The sequence below is a fragment of the Australozyma saopauloensis genome, chromosome 2, assembly GCF_035610405.1.
Source record: "Australozyma saopauloensis chromosome 2, complete sequence".
Taxonomy (NCBI): Eukaryota; Fungi; Ascomycota; class Pichiomycetes; order Serinales; family Metschnikowiaceae; genus Australozyma; species Australozyma saopauloensis.
In genome coordinates, this window is record NC_086132.1 from 631,360 (window position 1) to 648,863 (window position 17,504).

Here is a 17,504-nt window from a genome sequence, read left to right on the forward strand (position 1 = left end):
GAATATATTACAATACAAATATTAGTTATGTCATAAAAAATCATCGCGTCCATCTTCATCACCACCCGAAAAAACTCCGGATGCCTGACGTTTTGGGCCGCGTCGTGTTGTCTCGATTTCTAATAAGGTCATAAACCTCTGAGGGGGTAAGTCCATCATTTTTGTGCGGATGAGATACTGTCTCAACCTTGGGGGTCATTGCGGCCAGCGCTTTTGAGGTTTGAACATGGTAGTTCTTATGTTTTGTGCCATGCAAATGAGTGGATGGCACGGAAGAGTGCTTTTCAGCTGCTGGAATTTCGCGGTATGCGTCGAGTAACGTATTCGACACTGCTAAACTTTGCCTACTGGCCATTGAGCGCATGGACTTGGAATGGGGAACTTTGTTGTTGTTGGGTTGTCGCCCAGGTTCCATCCAATTCGAAACTGAAGTGTATAGGTCACTGGTGGAAGATTTCCGGGACCTTGCACCCTGGCTCATATTCATTCTGCGCGCCAAGAGATTTTCATTGAGTCTCTGAGAGTTTGACCAGCCGTGGTCAACTGATTGAGCATCGCTTCTGAATTTGTGTGATGGAATGGGGTGAATAGTTCTGTAGTTGAGCGATTCGAATTGGTCGTTCCCATGTACCAGTGACGGAAAATGGGAAATTGAATTTTGCCGGCTCATGGTCTTTGTCACAGAGAGTGTTTCTTCATATTCATCCAAGAGAGAATCCATAGAAGAATCGTCACCGGCATCGTTGACAACCTTTTGATTCGACAAATGAGACTCGTAAGTATTGAGATTTGGAGGATAAAAGTTTTCGTGATGCGGAGATCCAAAAACATTCGAAAGGAACTCGGGCGGAGGGATCATCATTTTGCTATCAAGCGCAATTGGGTGCATGTTCTTTGGACTACAAGGTGGAGAGGCAGAAACAGAAGGAGGCGAAGGCGGTAGCTCGTTAAAGATCAGAGACAAGAGCTTATCTGCCGCGGTTCTAGAATCAGGAGTACTCGGATGTTCGTCATGCCGCAGCAGCTGCAAAGATAGGTTGTCTGACCATAAGTTGGTGTACTTCACTACGTTCTGGAGGACCGCCTCAAGCTCCAAAAGATGAGAATGGTCTGTATTCTCCAAGACAATTTTCCAGTACCGGCGCGGATTTGCAAGCGGCAAAATGAATGTATTTTTGTCTGTGCGCAAAAGGTTTAGTTTCGGCATGAGTGGATAAACGAAAGACTCACCACACGACATGTAAGTTACGTCGCCGTTATGGAGCTGGAATATTTTTAAAGCGCCTCTTGCCAAAAGATTACCCGATATGGTCTTTTCCAGGGATTTCTGGTGCAGATCGTGATACACCAAGATATGTGAGTGTGCAATCTCGGTCAACATGGTTTTCTCCTCGAATTTCAGACTCGATAGCAGAGTGCCATTGCCCAAGCTGACGTCCGTACCTGCAGAAGAACAGCTGGTGGGTTTCATGTTACGTTTAGCCTCATTGAATATCGATTGGGCTTCCTGTTTGATGATATCTTCGTGACGCTTCAACGCCTGTTTACGCGGACTCATGTTGCCGTGAAGACTCTGAGTCTGGCTCAAGATTGGAGGCGGTTCGTGCGGCATTGTCACCATAGTTGGTTTGTCTAGTGTGGTTTGATTTGTGGGGTTCTTTTTCCGATTCCGTCTTCGTTTCCGGCGGGTCTCTTTTTTTATACTTGGCACTGGTGGAGGAAGGTCCTCATCAGGCATAGTTGCAATTTCTCAGAAGAGCGTGTGGGAAATTGATGTGAATTGTGGAGTTCTTGAGTTTGGAATTGTCATATGATTAAGCACCCCGGACTGGTGCACGGGTGCACGATAAGATAAACAGAGGGATTGGCGGGGGTGACTTCTGGAAAAAGTTAAAGAAATAGGATTGTACAATATGAAGAAAAATAAGTTGTCATATTTTATTTACATTCAGAAGGACTTACCGACCTTTTTGTGTATTTGTATGTCTTTCTTCTTGAAAATTTTGAAGAAAGGGCAACTGTCTGTAAACGATTTTGAATTTCCTGATAAGAGCTGTGTATTTTTATATGTGAGAGTTTGGGTCCATTGAAGTGCGGTGAAACAGCTTGTTGTTGGGATCCTCGGTGTTTTTGGCCGTCAGCTAACACGATCTCTTCATCCTACCGAATAGTTAGTCCTAATCATCTCACTAACAATTATTATTAGATATCCGAATATAGCCAAGACAAGACATGCCAATTCTTGTTGCTTCATTGATACCAGATGGCAGTTTATGGGATTAATGAGATACACCGTACTAATGCGCCCAAGCCTTCCTGCCACGCATAGAAGTCACTGAAACGGATCGGGACGAACAATGCAAGGTGATTGAGTGCAATTTGGTTGTAAATCTATAACTCGCTTTCAGAGTATGTGGAATCAGTGCTTTCTCCTATATGATAGTACTAGAACCCCGAGTAGCTTGGATCTCTCCGGCGTCAGAAAAGACTTCGCATTCATGATTTTCAGTTTAATTTTTGCGGCGAACGTTCGAAGTGCGCATGTCTGAAGCAGCATTTCAAGTAAATCAATCAATTGAATTGGTGACTACAAGATATCCTGCCGGCGGATCAGAAGAGGCTATTTCGAATGTTGAATAAGAAGTTTAGCGCTAATCATAGGAGCAAAACTCATGATCGATTTGTATACTTTTGTGGAACATTTGAAGACGAGTGATTTATCCGTTAATATAGAAGCTTCATTGTAAGTGTCCGGTGGATTACCTGCTAGATTTTATCTTAGTTGAGAAGCTACTTCACGGCAGATTCAGAAATTTTGTTATTAAAATTGCGTCGTAGATCTTTAGAATATGTAGGAGGTTTCTGGTATCCTGGACTTCAAGAATTGATTTCTCCTATCACATGATGAGCTTTTCCGTTATTTTAACCACAGACTCTTGAATATGCAACTTAATTAAATCAAAATTGAAATTGTGGTGTGTGTTTCCCTGTGTCAAGATCTTTTGGTCGCAATGTAATCTTGCCATTCGCTCTGGACTCTCAGTCGACTGGATACAAAACTACTTTTGCTAGTAAGCAATGATATTCACATTTTATTTCTCGCAAAAATATCCATTTTTTACAACTCTAAGGCCCAAACTTTAGTCTATCACTAACCAAATCCGACATTGTTCTATTCCTGCAGATAAATGTGTCAACCTCGTTTTAGCTCGTATATTTAGTAGTACAAGAAAGCGTTCGTGCAGTTTCGGAGTTGTGATTGGTCAAATTATCAAAACATTGCTGTTTCAGCTTCAAAAGTTGTAAATGGTGCGTCCGATATCATAATTTTCTGAAAAAATACCTAAAATTAGCATGTTTTCGCCTGACGCCTTCAGATGCCAAACTCAACTGAAACCCTAACTGAGATATAAAAAGGGGCGTCAAATTCTCTATTCCACAAATTTATGCCAACTTATTTTCTTCTGATTCGTCAAGTATTGGATTTTGTCTGAGTCTTCCAGATCAACTTGAGGTTCACATCTTCGAAACATTGAGTAAGATTTCCATCCGACTGTTCGCAATACTAGTCAGTGTTTAAGTAACTATCTTTGCCGTAAGAATCCCTTTTGTAGTTCCCTTCCCACTGTCTTTTAGTTATTGTTTTGTTTTTGAGAATAACATTTGAATAGTCTGCCAAATAGACCAGGTCAAGCAATGTCTAATCAAGCAAACCAAATCCTCCTGGAGCTGGAAAAACGTTACATACTTCCGGTCATTGCATTTATGCTTTCTAGGTTCATGATCGGCCAAAGGGCCGCCGAAGCTTATAGGCCCATAGTTCAGGTCATTGCCGGGCGTATCGGAAACTGGTTTGTTCAATCTATCTGGAAGCCCAATTTCATCAAGGACATGGAGGCCCTTTTGCGTCATCTTGGACACACGAACTTAAAAGATAAGCATTTAGCGATGCCCGCAGTTCACCAGAGAGAAGCATGTAGCATCATCAAAGCTCGTATTCAAAAACCAGGCAGAAAGGTAGTGGACGCTGATGCGATGTTTCTAGTCTTACAATTTAAGACGGAGTTAGGACAAATCTTTATCAGGTCGCTTCATTTCAGTCTCCTTCACAAAGAAAATGATAGCTTTGTTCGCATGATTCTGGCCGGTTGTGCAATTTTGCAAGATATGCCACTCGTTCAAGAGGAAGGCGAATTATCAAAAGATTTTCAGGCGCGCAAAGAATGTGACGAGATCTTCAGGGCATTGATAACGCCAGTTGGTGTTGCCTTTTTGATAGCTGCGGGTCCAGATGAATGAAATTCAAAATTGTCAGAGTTTCACTGAAATACAATATGTCAGATTTGCCGAGGTATAATGAGCCGCAATATGTAATACTGAATAGATTGAATATAATGAATCAGTGAATGCCAATGAATGATCCATCTAAATTGAAGCTTGCCAGACAAACGAGCTTTTGCTAACACCTCACAACAGGATTAATAATTTAGTAGGCCACAATAAAGATTTCGTTCGTAGCCATTATTCGACTAGGGGATGTCTCTGAGATATGCCGTAGGTACATGTTGGTCATATGGCCTGAACACCAAATGCATTTGACAAACACTGAGAGTATTCTATACTTTGAATAATTGAAGATATTTGTAAACTTTAGAAGTTAAGATTCCGAATCTATACAGCTCAAGAATTCAGTATTGCTCATTGGAATCTGAATGGGCAATCAAGGATCGACCAAAATGCTGTTCAGTTCCACTCGAGAGGTCTAAAAAAAATTATTTCTTTTTTTTTCACTCCTATTGATAAAATCATGCCGGAGATTGGTTTGTTTCTTTAGCTACTTGGTTTCACTTGGTTGACGCTTTCATTCTGGAAGTTGGCTTGCTTGAATGACAGCTAAAAAGATGACTATGGACTCAGTGTGACTTCTGCAAAGCTCTAAAATGCCAGAAAGTTGAATATTTAACTGATTACCTCCCATTATACAAATTCTGGGGTTGATATTGCATCTTTTTCAAGGGACCGTAACCACATAACTTCGGAAATCCAGAAACAAATCCGATCTCTAAGTTGATATCTATTTCATCTGATTTGGCCTTAAAACAAAAAAGACGCTAAGTTTTGGAGACTTTCAAGCCTTCATACTTATGGATTGAGAGACTTTTTAGGTAGCACAGGTTGTACAGAGCCAACCCCGACAGGTTCAGATCGACAGAATTGTCGATAACAAAAAAGAAGTATTCATTTCAATAAGTGCCAACGAAATAAACTATCTGCTCTGTGTGAAGCTTGTAGCTATCCAAAGAAGCCCATCAATGATCGCATACCATGCAACTTATTACCTTAATCAGTTTCTCCGACTCGAGTTCAATCCAAGAAAGAAGAAGTTTCAAAAATTAAGAAAGTTTGTGACCTAGTGCATGTGCTGCCTCAAGATCTATAATGGTTGCAAAATGTGGCCCAGTTCACTCCGACACAAAACTCCGGCAACATCCGAATAGAAACTCCACCCTATTTCCGACCAAAATCACCTCTCTCAAACTCACGTATAATTTTCTTTTTCTTTATTTTTCCTATTCCTTCCCCCTAACAACCGGTCGAGAGTGTCTCACTACTGCAGACCACATGGACCAGACGTACCATGACTAATGGATTACCAAACCAAAAGACCTAGCCAAGAACACCCAATTTACTATACAACTACAAGAAAAGCCCGACTGCATTTGAATTACTAAAATTAAAACAAAACAACACATAATTTCTCCCAAACTCCGAAGGCCGAAATTGCTGCAACCTGTCATTCTCCGAACGTTTCAGATGTATATGCACAGTGATTCACGAGCAGCCTTGTTCAAAACCTTTGCTGTGAACTACGCTCCGATTTGCACACACAAACAAAGCCAGATCAAACCAACAACAGCGAAACGTAAAAATTAATAGACCAATAAATTTTTCAACACTAGTACGCGTCCTCCTTTTTTTTTTGTCACTCCCCTGAATCATAGATCTAACCCCCCACCTCCCAACATTACTCCGTAACTCGCTATTGTAAATTGCCCATGTCACGTGACCCGTATCTGACACACCTATATAAGCACCCAACGCTGCCCCCCCACGCTCCCTTAATTTCCCAATCCCAATAATCACACAATGTCTAACTCTTTGGAATCCTTGAAAGCCTCCGGCACCGTCATCGTCACCGACACCGGTGAGTTCGACTCAATTGCCAAGTACACTCCTCAAGACGCCACCACCAACCCTTCGTTGATTTTGGCCGCCGCTAAGAAGCCAGAGTACTCCAAGGTCATTGACGTGGCCATCAAGTACGCCGAGGAGAAGGGCTCCAACCCTAAGGAGAAGGCCGTCATTGCCTTGGACAGATTGTTGGTTGAGTTCGGTAAGGAGATCTTGGCCATTGTGCCCGGCAGAGTCTCGACCGAGGTCGATGCTAGATTGTCTTTCGACAAGGAGGGCACCGTGCAAAAGGCTCTTGACATCATTGCCTTGTACGAGTCCATTGGCATCAACAAGGACAGAATCTTGATCAAGATTGCTTCCACCTGGGAGGGTATCCAGGCCGCTAAGGAGTTGGAGGAGAAGCACGGTATCCACTGTAACTTGACCTTGTTGTTCTCTTTCGTTCAGGCCGTTGCCTGTGCTGAGGCCAAGGTCACTTTGATCTCTCCTTTCGTCGGTAGAATCTTGGACTGGTTCAAGGCTTCCACCGGTAAGGAGTACGACGCTGAGTCTGACCCAGGTGTTCTTTCTGTCAGATCCATCTTCAACTACTACAAGAAGTTCGGCTACAAGACCATTGTCATGGGTGCTTCTTTCAGAAACACCGGTGAGATCAAGGCTTTGGCTGGTTGTGACTTCTTGACCGTCAGCCCTAAGTTGTTGGAGGAGTTGATGAACTCTTCCGAGGAGGTTCCAAAGGTCTTGGACGCTGCTTCCGCTTCTTCTTCCGACGCCGAGAAGGTTTCTTACATTGACAACGAGTCTGAGTTCAGATTCTTGTTCAACGAGGATGCTATGGCCACCGAGAAGTTGGCTCAAGGTATCCGTGGTTTCGCCAAGGACACTGACACTTTGTTGGCCGAGTTGGAGTCCAGATTCTAAGTGTATAGTATTAATCAGACAACGATGAGATATGTACCGTGGTTTTTGAAACAGTATTACTGATAACAGAAAAACAAGTATTAAAGTATAATTAACTAAGCAACGTATTACGTTCTTATTTTTTTCTAATTATTCAATTCCTAGTTGTGTTGTTACTATTTTTGTTATCATTTTTTTTTATTTATCCATTATTCAGCAGTTCAACTTTTCGTGCATTTCTTTTTCCTAGCACTATATCCGCACTATCTCACACCTTATCTCCTACTCCAACTACACATATGACTAGACCACCAATCACCCCAAAAGTCCAGCATCCATATCCCATCTACTACTCAAACCGCATCATTGCCGGTTTCGGAAGAGGTTCCGCCGAATTGGGAATTCCTACCGCAAACGTACCTGTAGACAGAGTCTTCGACAACCTAGATACCGGCATCTACTTCGGATGGTGTCTTCTTTCGCCAGCAGACTGCTCGGAACACGTAGAGAAGACGGATCATGAGCGGGAAGTCAACTTCAACTATGGACACAATCTCACAGACGATGAGCTCACGTGTTTGCCCATGGTGATGTCTGTGGGCTGGAACCCATTCTATCACAACCAGGAGAAAGCCGCTGAAGTGCATATCATGAAGGAATTCAAGGACACGTTTTATGGTGCCGATGTCAGTGTGGTGATTTTGGGCTACATTCGTCCCGAGTTGAACTACACCACCAAAGAGGCTTTGATTGAGGATATCCGTTTAGATATCAAGACGGCGGAAGAGACCCTTGCCACGCCAGAATATCGGAAGTTCCAGGATACTTTGATGGTGCAGAACAAAAGCAAGAGTAAGAAGGTGTAAGTTGGCCCTGGGCGCTTGCTTTTCGCACATGTTGGATAGATAATACACTTGTTCATGATAGCATTATGTTGTTGCTGAAAGCTTTGCAAAAGATTCGGGGATTGTAACGGATTCAAGCTGGCTGTTGTCTGCACATTTCTGGAGCTGCTCCCAAAAGCTCTTAGACTCTTCGAGTTTGAGCTCTTGAGGGTCGGATATAAACAGAAGAAAGAACTCCGCAAGTGTCTTATTCGAGATGTCAAACTGGGCGATTTTGCGGAAATATGTGGTTGACTTGGTGGCTTTGATGAGCTCCTTGGCCAATAGACAGAGGTGCTGCTCGTCGTTGCGGCTCAAAAGCGCCTCCACCTCAAGAAGCTTATCGTAGATGCAAAGCGGCGTGGACTTGTTGTGAGCGATGAATGACGCAAGTAAGTCTCGTGCCCTGATGACGTTTCCCTCGTAAATTTCTAGGTCCACAAGCCTGAGAAGAAGAACAGTGCCTCCAATGCTGGAGACAGACGCACACCCGGTATTTAAAACGCTTTTCGCCAAGCTGAGCTTGTCAAATTTGATCAAATAATCAACGTAACTTTCGTAGAACTCGGTGTAGTCAGAAGTGAGATAGACACATCTGTCGAAAAGCTGTGCTACATATGAGAAGGGGAAGTTGTACTCAGCAAATGATAGATATCGATGCCACAGCTCTCTAGTTGCAGCCAGAAGCCGCTCAGGGGTGTAGCTGACAGGACTTGGGATTTCCTTCTCGAAGGCATAGATCTCGAAGCTTTGAGACTGCACCACGATGTATGCATCGGTAATAATCTTGTTCAACTTCTGTAGGATAAGATTGTTGTTGTTGTTACATTCTTTGCGCATAGTTTTGAGGTTGGCCTCGCCTAAGAATGAGGTGAGATGAGATAACGATTGTTTCTGGGGCTGGACGAACAGAATGAGTTCCTTGTAGAGGCTCGAATAGTCGTAGAGTGGGATTTCCATTGTTAAACGGAAGAGAAGTGCCAATTTGTCCAAAAACTTATTCTCTGATGTGTGGTATGTTTTAAGGAATTCGATGTACAACGAATAGAACTCGTATGCATAGTAATTGAACCCGATTTTCTCACGGGCCCGCTCAAACAAGTCAGCCACCTCCTCTACATTGCTGCTGATTGTCTCCACGAGGAAATTGAGGTAAGCGACCCAATAATGGAGGTCCAGAGATAGGAACCGTAGCCCCTGTTGAAACACTGCTTCTGCGCGGTCTACACCATCAAGTTTGCGTTCCCAACCGGCGAAACTGATCCAGTACTTGCAGATGTATGGATATTTGCGAAGAAAGGACTCGTAGACCTGGCGCAAAAGCGTCTTTTGTGCTTCCGAAGAGGTCACGTCCAAACGGGTGCCATTTTGATGCTCAACAGTGTAAACAAACTGTTGCCAAAGTTTGAAGTTGTGAGGATCCTTTAGAAGAGCTAGCGAGACGCCCTGCCAGTCGTTTTGGTTCTCCATTTGGCGATTTAAAGATATTGTGGAGAAGGCCAGAAGAAGTAGCGATGGTGAAAGAATTTGGGGAGAAAAATTAAAAGGAAAAGATGAGTGATCAAGAGATGATAAGTTACATACTATTTTTTGAAAGAACTTTTCACCATAATAGGGACTGGCTGTATCGTGGAATGTATTTTCGTCTAGTATACTAATAAGCGAATGAGCTGAAGAACACCCAGATTGGATCCTATTCTTCGGCTCCTCGCATTTTCACAGAATTAACTTGAACGGTACAAATGGGTAGCCGAGGCCTGGTTGGTGGAAAATACCAAGGTCTCTGCAAGAACTGTGTTCTGCTTTCTGGTGACTGCAAAAGTGATGATCTCTGCAATGTCCTCGGCCACCAATGGCTCCGTTCCAGCATAAACGGCCTTGGCCTTCTCGAGATCTCCACGGAACCGGACGTTGGAAAACTCTGTCTCTACATTGCCAGGGTCCACCTCAATCACACGAATCTTGGTGTTGATCAATTCCTTACGCAATGCATGGGAAAAGGACTTGACGGCGGCCTTGGTAGGACAATAAATACCTCCTCCTGGGTATGGGTCTCTTCCTGCAATGGATCCCAAGTTGATAATGTCTCCTGAATCCTTAGCCTTGAAGATGGGCAAGATCTCCTGTGTCAATGTAATGAGCGCCAAAACGTTGGTGTCGAACATTTCACGGATGTCTTTGGTTGCAATCTCGCCCACTTCTTCACGGCCAAGCGCCTTTCCAGCGTTGTTGACCAAAATATCAATGTCTCTGAATTCTTCTGGGATATTGGCAACGAAGGGCTTGATGGCCGAAAGGTCAGAAACATCCAATTGCTGGGTCAACACGGAGATATCGGGATACGTCTGCTCCAACTCCTGTCTCAATTCCTCGAGCTTGTCTGTTCTTCTTGCAGAAAGCACCAATTTCAACTTTCCGTTGGCGGCAGCAGCCAATTCGAGAGCGGTGGCCTTTCCGATTCCGGCCGAGGCTCCAGTGATCAACACTGTTTTGTTGGCGATTCTTTCAGCCGCTTTTCCTCCGTACGACATTGTGTGGCTTCAAAATCGAGGACCAACGGGGGATTATATATGTTTCCCATTGTGCAGGGTTATCAGTATGACACATCCAAGATAGCTCTGAAAAATGGCGGATTGAGCGCGGAATTATTTTCTGGAAACAGATTTTCATTTTGATGACGCAAAAATTTATATAGTGTCAAGTTAATTTGAACCTTCTATATCGTTTATACATTCAATGTAGCACACTCTGAACACAGAATATAATGTCACCGCAATATCTATCTAATTAAACAGCAACCCTACAAATATTACCTTTTTTGAAACATTTTTCAGCTCTTTTCAAAGGTCTCACAATTTACAAACATACAAACGTATACAACCTACACTCAACAGGAATTAATCAACTACATCGACAACATTTCTGATTTCAACATGTACTAAAAATATATGCACCCCGATTAGTTGAAGGTAGATGGGCGGGAGTATTGGTACAAGTTCTTGGCCTTTTGGACTCTGTGAGGCAATGGGAACTTCAAGTCCTTGGTCATGAACTGCTTGACGTATTGTCTCTTGACGTCGTCGGTCTTGGCCAACTCAACAACCTTCAAGATGTGGATGTTTCTAAATCTAGCTCTGTGTCTAGCAGCCAAGTCCTGGTACATGGTCTCAACAGCACCGACTCTGGAAACATCTCTGTACTCCTTGTACATGTTGTGGATACCAGATCTGGACTCGTATCTGAGCCAGACACCGAAGGTCTTGACCTTGGTTGGGGTAGCCTCGGAGATGAGGTTAACGGAGACAATCTCACCGGAAGCCTTCTTGGCCTTGTACAACTTTTGCAAGAAGTACCAGTAACGAGACTTGGCAACAACGGTGTTAGGAGCGAAGATTCTCATTCTGAACAACTTTGGCTCTGGGACGTTCTCGGTAGGGAGACGACGGCCAATGATCTGATACTCGTTCAATCTAGACATCTGCGTTGGTTAGTACGGTTTCAAAACGTGTGGTTGGAGGATTTGTGGTTGATCTTGTGTAAGTCTGGCTAATGTCAACGAAGACGAATCAAAGGTGGCCAAATGGCTAGGGTCAGGCTGTGGTATGCTTCTACGGATTCCTTTCTCGCGAATCTTTGGCTCAAGAACGGCCAACCACCAGCTCATCGACTTTTTATGGGTTCTTGTAAATTTTTCATTTGGTGCCATCTGCCAATGTAAAACTGACGAGAGCAGTTCGTTGGCGATGAGATTAGCTTTTCTGACTGACGCCGTCTACCTCCACATCACGACTGAGGTCGCTGAAATCGGGGAACATACTTTTGTTGTTGGCTTGTACAAAAGAAAGAAGGAGAGTTTCTCAAGTATAGAGCGTCTTGGGTGTGTCGCACGCAGGCACAGAAAAATTTTATGGGGACCGGCATGGGTGCGGATGGAGCTGTCCACGTGATGAGGGGCTTAAGCCCTAGCCTTATTGGGCTGTTTCGTGGGGTTGGATTTCAGATATTTTTATTGGTTTTATGTGGATTTGATAACTTGGGCGATTGGATATTATTAAAGGCTGGTTTGTTTTCTCAGTTTGTCTTTGCACCACTCCAAAACTACCCGTTGGTGGTTGATCCTACAGTGTCTGGATGCAGTATTTTGCACCCAATACTACAGAAGCACAAACACTACCTAAGCGAAGAGCTACAATGATAAAAAGGATTGTCAAATAATAAAAATGTTGTTATAAACCATAAAGATATAAAAATAAATGTGTTGTGATTCTTCACCGGGATGGCCACCTATGTATTAGTGCATCCCTCTATACGTAACCAAACGAATGCAACTAGATGGACTTTTTGGCAGCAATCTCTGCCTGCTCCTTACTTCTGGACTCTCTGAAGTGTCTGCCCTTTGGACCGGACTCCGTGCCCAATGCAAAGTCAAACCATCTGAACGAACTGGCGTAGTTTCCAATGAAGTAGTGGTGGTGCAAGTCATGGTGAGCAGCACCAGCCCAGAATGGCAAGAAGTGTTGCAACGACCATGGGAAGTCGTATCCCGAGTGGGAGTCTACCGCCTGGAACAATCTCATCACAATCCAGCAGGTGATGGTGAACAAGTGCAATGCTGGGAGACCCAAGCCAACGTATTCCTTGGCGACGTAAGAGTATGCAATTGGGAAGCCGACAGTTCCAATGCCCAAAGCCATAACCTCGGCAGGGTGAGCATATTCAGCAGTGAATCCGAATGGAGCTGCGTACTTGTGGTGCACCTTGTGGATGTTCTTGTAGAACCAGCCAATGTGGAAGAGTCTGTGGAACCAATAGTGCCACATGTCTTCCATGAAGAAGAAGAATGCAACCTGTGCACACATCACCTTCAACGAAGGGAAAGGAACGTCGATGGAAATTTTCAAGGTGGAGCAGAGTGGGTGGAAGAGCCAAATGGGAAGAGCTTCCACCAAGAAATGGGACTTCAACACCGCCTTGAAACACTCCCATTGCTCCTTGGTGGATGGGATCTTATCGGGTTGTAGCTTCCATTTGTTGAAAAATGGGATCTGGTCTATTATGGCCCATGGCAAGCAGCGGCCAAAGTAGGTCAACTCATGGACCAAAAAGAACAAAAGCCCGGTGGCAAGCACATCGTTGTTCATCCACAAATACCAACTGGCCCAGGCCTTCTCGACGAAATTGAGACTGGCCGCATGCGATAACGGATTCTCCGCCAAAGTGGTTAATTGGTTATAGATGCCAGCATACGACGAGGCGTTGGCCCCAACGCTGCCTTCAAGAATATGGTTGAGAGACGAAACAGTCATTACCGTGTGGTCTACAATCGCGGATTGCCAATTATTTTTATATAGACCCATCGGACACTCTGTACCGCTTATGGCGTGATAATTTTGCAGCCACGCCATATCAGATCAGTATGGGTGCGACAAATCTATGGAGGAACTATACGATTAAACGACGTGTGTATAGTGGACATGGGTTGTTTTGAGGTGGTCTGTTCGGGGTTATCGTCGTTTAGGGGTCGTATGGCTCAATTTCCACCTTAGACTTGGTCTGGGTTGGGTGTGTATCTTGACGTTTCAGGTGCTGTTTCATGTTTTACGTGTATGCGCATAGCCGTTGGCACAGGACAGATCGAAGGTGTATCGTTTAGGGTGAGAATTGGTCTGAGGGCGACTGTATGATGATGAATTGTAGGAATATTGGAGGCGTAGGTTTAATTATTCATAGTTTATTTGTGCCAGCTTGTTCGGTTCCGACTGTTCGTTACAAGACAAAGTGATTTTTATACAAGATGCACGAATACCCGTTCCGGAATATTGCTTCATATCTATCTACTTCTTCACCTCTTGCTTCCTAATGTACTATCGCATCCAGGACAAATGCCTCTTTTCTCTTTCTACCCTTTACACTCAAAAGATTTATCTCGTATCTTTTAAATTCTAGTAAGTATTTCGAATCCTAATGTATTCTTCGTAAATGTAAACTATGGTTCTGTATGATTTAAATGACTCTCTCCTTAGGCAAAATGTCAACGATTAAGGAGTTCTTGATGTTGTACAGCTCCAAGCCGTTCTTCTCCTTGTAAGCCTTAATGTTGTCGAAGAATTTATCGAACAAAAAGGCGGTGTCCAAAGGACCTCCCTTGGCCTCTGGGTGGAATTGCGTGGAGAAAATAGGCTTGGTGGCATGTTGCATGCCCTCGTTGGACAAATCGTTCAAGTTGGTGAAATATGGAAGCCATTCTGCTGGCAAGGTCTCTGCGTCCACGGCGTATCCGTGGTTCTGCGAGGTGATGTGACATCTTCCAGACTCCAAGTCCAAAGCTGGAATGTTGTGGGCTCTGTTACCGTACTTCAACTTGACGGTCTTAGCGCCGGCAGCCAATGCAAGAAGCTGGTGGCCCAAGCAAATACCGAAAATAGGCAACTGTTCGTTGTTCTTGACGGTCTTTCTCAAGTTGCTGATGGTCTCGGAACAGTGAGTTGGGTCACCAGGGCCGTTAGAAATGAACACACCATCGAACTTGTTGGCAATCTTGTCAATAGGATAGTTGTATGGGAACACTGTTAATGAAGCGCCTCTTTGCACAAGACATCTCAAGATGTTCTCCTTGGCACCGCAATCAAGCACAGCCACGTGGTAGCCTTTGTCATATTTATCAGGGCAAGAGACGTGGAATGGCGCCTTGGTGGTCACCTTGTGTACCAAATTGACGGAACCAGGGTCCTCGAAAGCGGCATCTTCATCGGCATCGTATTCCTCACCAATGGTAATCTTAGCCAACGAAGAACCCTTGTCTCTCAAGTATGTCACCAATTGTCTGGTGTCAACACCAGTGATGGCAGCCACACCGGTTCTTTGACACCACTGTTGGAGAGACTCCACTGCAGTCCAATGGGAGTGCTCCAAAGCCACATCTGCAACCACAATACCAATGCATTGCACGGTGGGCGATTCCATGTACTTCAACAAATTAAATTCGTCCTTTGCGGTGGATGAGGGAACACCGTAGTTTCCGATCAAGGGCTGTGTGAAACACAAGATCTGGCCCTTGTAGGAAGGATCCGTCATCGACTCAGGGTATCCGACCAAAGAGGTGGTGAAGACAGCTTCTCCACTGATATTTTTGTTTGCACCAAAAGAGTAGCCATTGAAAACTGGTCCATTCTTTATGGTCAAGGTAGCTCTGTCCAAAGACGACGTTTTTGAAAACGAATTGGCGGCAGTGGCCAAGAAACGCTTACAAGAAGCAGCTTTCTTTGAGAAATTGCTCAACATTATTTTTGTGTGGTTGAAGGTTGTAGAAAAAGTAGTGGTAAGAATTTTTCGTGAGTCAAAGATAACCCACCGCGGCATCGACCATCAGTTGCCTAATTGGGACGGGGGATTGCAATATGTGACTCATGTGGTGGAACTTGGTGCGAAATTGGATTTTTTTTTGAAAAATTTTGATCCCGAAAGTATTCCTCAAAACTTTCCTAGTTTTTTGTTTAGATTCTTCTCCTTGTTTTGTTCTTTTGCTGAAGTATTGTTTTATAACGCTCCTGCAGGAAACGGTGATGCAATCAATTTGGACCTGTAATTTTTCACCAGATCATACAGGCATTGTAACTGGCTGATCAAAGCGGCAGAACTCACCAATTGCTATTGAATACATTGGAAATATATACTAGCAGTTTAATTCACTTTTTAGCGATGAATATATTGATTACAGAATGTCTCCCCAGAACCCAAGCAAACGCGGAAAGGGAGAACACATAAAGAGCAGATAAAATAGAAGCGTGTTTAGTTAAATTAGTAGCGAGTTGAGTCAAAATCAGACATGGTCTGCAACCAAGTTAGGCATGGCCCAGCATTTGTAGCCTAATAAGGTGGCCACGTAACAGATTCCTTCGGTTTCGATCCCGTCGTAACCTTCAACTCTGTCCCAGTCTGTACCCACAATGTAGATTGGCGGGAAGATTACACCTTGCTCGTAAATGATGGATTTTGCGAAGAGAATGGCGCCTCCGACGGAGTCGACCTCGAAAGCATATTTAGGCGAACGTTCAGGAGCGCCCTCTGGGAACTTGTCCAAACGCTCGATCTCAGCGCCCAAATGAAGCATATCTGGCCCATCATTTGGCTCCCAGTTGGCCTCTTCCCATTTGTCTTCATTCATGAGTTGCAAAACCTCCTCCGAAGGGTGCACTCTGCGACCCTTCCAAGTGTTTCTGTCGTAATCACGATCTCCGTGTTTCTCGACACGGGGAACAATGATATCGTGGCCCGATTCAATGAAAAGCTGCAACATGTCGGTATTACGAATAACGTACATGTCCGCGTCCAAGAACAAAGTGTAGCGCTCGTCGTTCAAGGATTTGAGGAGAGCAAGATTTCTGGACCGGGCGATCATTCTCCGTCTGGCACGCTGGATAGAGCTACCATCAGCATGTCTGCCGAAGTTGGCACCCAAGAAACTCTCGCGGAAAACGGTCACACGGGCCCAGTTGAACTCGCTCGGTTTGTCTTTCATCAAATAGTCAAAGTATTTCAATGCCTGAAGCTTCACCGCCTCGGTACCACAGAGGAACCCAAGACTGATGGCGTTCTTCTCGTACTCGAACGTGTTGAGCGTGTGCACAAAGTCGCGGATAGTTCTGCCGTCTCCAAACGCGTGTTCACTTCCGATGGACGAAACAATGAGCACGGTTGCCTCATCGTTGGCGCTGGAAGCCTGTTGGTTGACGTACACGGTCTTCTCGTAACGCGCTTCGTCGTCAATCAACTGTGTACGAATGACTTTCGGCTTCTGGGTGACATCTTGAGCCAACGGCGAAGCGACTTTGACTTCTTCTTTTTCGGCGGGGACTATTGGGGCTTGTTGAGAAGCATCGCTGTTACTGAGCAAAACAGAACTATAGTTGAGGTGTGTCGGAGCACGGTTGGATGCGAAAAGCACCAACAAACAGATGAGCGAGCCGACCAAGGCAAACGCCAACGTTCTGAGGCGACTCTTGTTGAGAATGCTGTTGAATTTAGAGGGCATGGTGTGGTCCAAAGCAGACTCTGAGGGGTAACCCGACATTATGGTCCAGCGGCAAGAAAAAGTTAAAGTTCGATATGGAAGAGAAGGAAAAAGCAGTATTGCAAGAGACAGAAAATTGTGGTGCGCTATTTAATTGTATAAATCATGCCCACTGGTATCGTGCAGATGGTTTGGTTTGTCACTTTTATTTTTTTTCCCTTTTCTGCTGCACCGCGGCTCATAACACTCGTTTCCGTTGCAGGACTAGGACAACTGTAAATAACTGATGCCAGATCGGAATTTGTCGCTGGTTTGGAGTTTCCATATATAATTGTCTATTCACGGAACTGTGTCCCTAAAGGACTGAGAATGCTTATAAAATCTAAAATCTGATGCTGGGACTCGGATTATCGCGTACGATCTGCTTTTGTTTCGAGATACCCATTTGGTGGTGGTGCGTGGTCCTGTATACGGTTGGCACATACAACAATCCAGACCCGAAAACCCCAAAAATG

General features: G+C 44.4%; 9 protein-coding genes across 9 annotated transcripts; 3 read left to right on the forward strand and 6 right to left on the reverse strand.

The window, feature by feature from the left end:
- Positions 1–58: 58 nt before the first annotated feature.
- Positions 59–1,738, reverse strand: PUMCH_001514 (uncharacterized protein; the record flags this gene model as incomplete). Its single annotated transcript, XM_063020560.1, has 1 exon — positions 59–1,738. One exon carries the CDS (start codon positions 1,736–1,738, stop codon positions 59–61), a length of 1,680 nt encoding a protein of 559 aa, XP_062876630.1.
- Positions 1,739–3,696: 1,958 nt separating this feature from the next.
- Positions 3,697–4,299, forward strand: PUMCH_001515 (uncharacterized protein; the record flags this gene model as incomplete). The annotated part of the gene is made up of 1 exon (XM_063020561.1): positions 3,697–4,299. One exon carries the CDS (start codon positions 3,697–3,699, stop codon positions 4,297–4,299), a length of 603 nt encoding a protein of 200 aa, XP_062876631.1.
- Positions 4,300–6,147: 1,848 nt separating this feature from the next.
- Positions 6,148–7,116, forward strand: PUMCH_001516 (uncharacterized protein; the record flags this gene model as incomplete). Its single annotated transcript, XM_063020562.1, has 1 exon — positions 6,148–7,116. The coding sequence occupies one exon, from the start codon at positions 6,148–6,150 to the stop codon at positions 7,114–7,116; it is 969 nt and encodes a 322-aa protein (XP_062876632.1).
- Positions 7,117–7,394: 278 nt separating this feature from the next.
- PUMCH_001517 (uncharacterized protein) lies at positions 7,395–7,961 on the forward strand (the record flags this gene model as incomplete). The annotated part of the gene is made up of 1 exon (XM_063020563.1): positions 7,395–7,961. One exon carries the CDS (start codon positions 7,395–7,397, stop codon positions 7,959–7,961), a length of 567 nt encoding a protein of 188 aa, XP_062876633.1.
- A 63-nt stretch (positions 7,962–8,024) lies between these two features.
- Positions 8,025–9,449, reverse strand: PUMCH_001518 (uncharacterized protein; the record flags this gene model as incomplete). Its single annotated transcript, XM_063020564.1, has 1 exon — positions 8,025–9,449. The coding sequence occupies one exon, from the start codon at positions 9,447–9,449 to the stop codon at positions 8,025–8,027; it is 1,425 nt and encodes a 474-aa protein (XP_062876634.1).
- Positions 9,450–9,703: 254 nt separating this feature from the next.
- PUMCH_001519 (uncharacterized protein) lies at positions 9,704–10,510 on the reverse strand (the record flags this gene model as incomplete). The annotated part of the gene is made up of 1 exon (XM_063020565.1): positions 9,704–10,510. One exon carries the CDS (start codon positions 10,508–10,510, stop codon positions 9,704–9,706), a length of 807 nt encoding a protein of 268 aa, XP_062876635.1.
- Positions 10,511–12,307: 1,797 nt separating this feature from the next.
- On the reverse strand, positions 12,308–13,384 carry PUMCH_001520 (uncharacterized protein; the record flags this gene model as incomplete). The annotated part of the gene is made up of 1 exon (XM_063020566.1): positions 12,308–13,384. The coding sequence occupies one exon, from the start codon at positions 13,382–13,384 to the stop codon at positions 12,308–12,310; it is 1,077 nt and encodes a 358-aa protein (XP_062876636.1).
- Positions 13,385–13,982: 598 nt separating this feature from the next.
- PUMCH_001521 (uncharacterized protein) lies at positions 13,983–15,338 on the reverse strand (the record flags this gene model as incomplete). The annotated part of the gene is made up of 1 exon (XM_063020567.1): positions 13,983–15,338. One exon carries the CDS (start codon positions 15,336–15,338, stop codon positions 13,983–13,985), a length of 1,356 nt encoding a protein of 451 aa, XP_062876637.1.
- Positions 15,339–15,798: 460 nt separating this feature from the next.
- On the reverse strand, positions 15,799–17,049 carry PUMCH_001522 (uncharacterized protein; the record flags this gene model as incomplete). Its single annotated transcript, XM_063020568.1, has 1 exon — positions 15,799–17,049. The coding sequence occupies one exon, from the start codon at positions 17,047–17,049 to the stop codon at positions 15,799–15,801; it is 1,251 nt and encodes a 416-aa protein (XP_062876638.1).
- Positions 17,050–17,504: the final 455 nt, after the last annotated feature.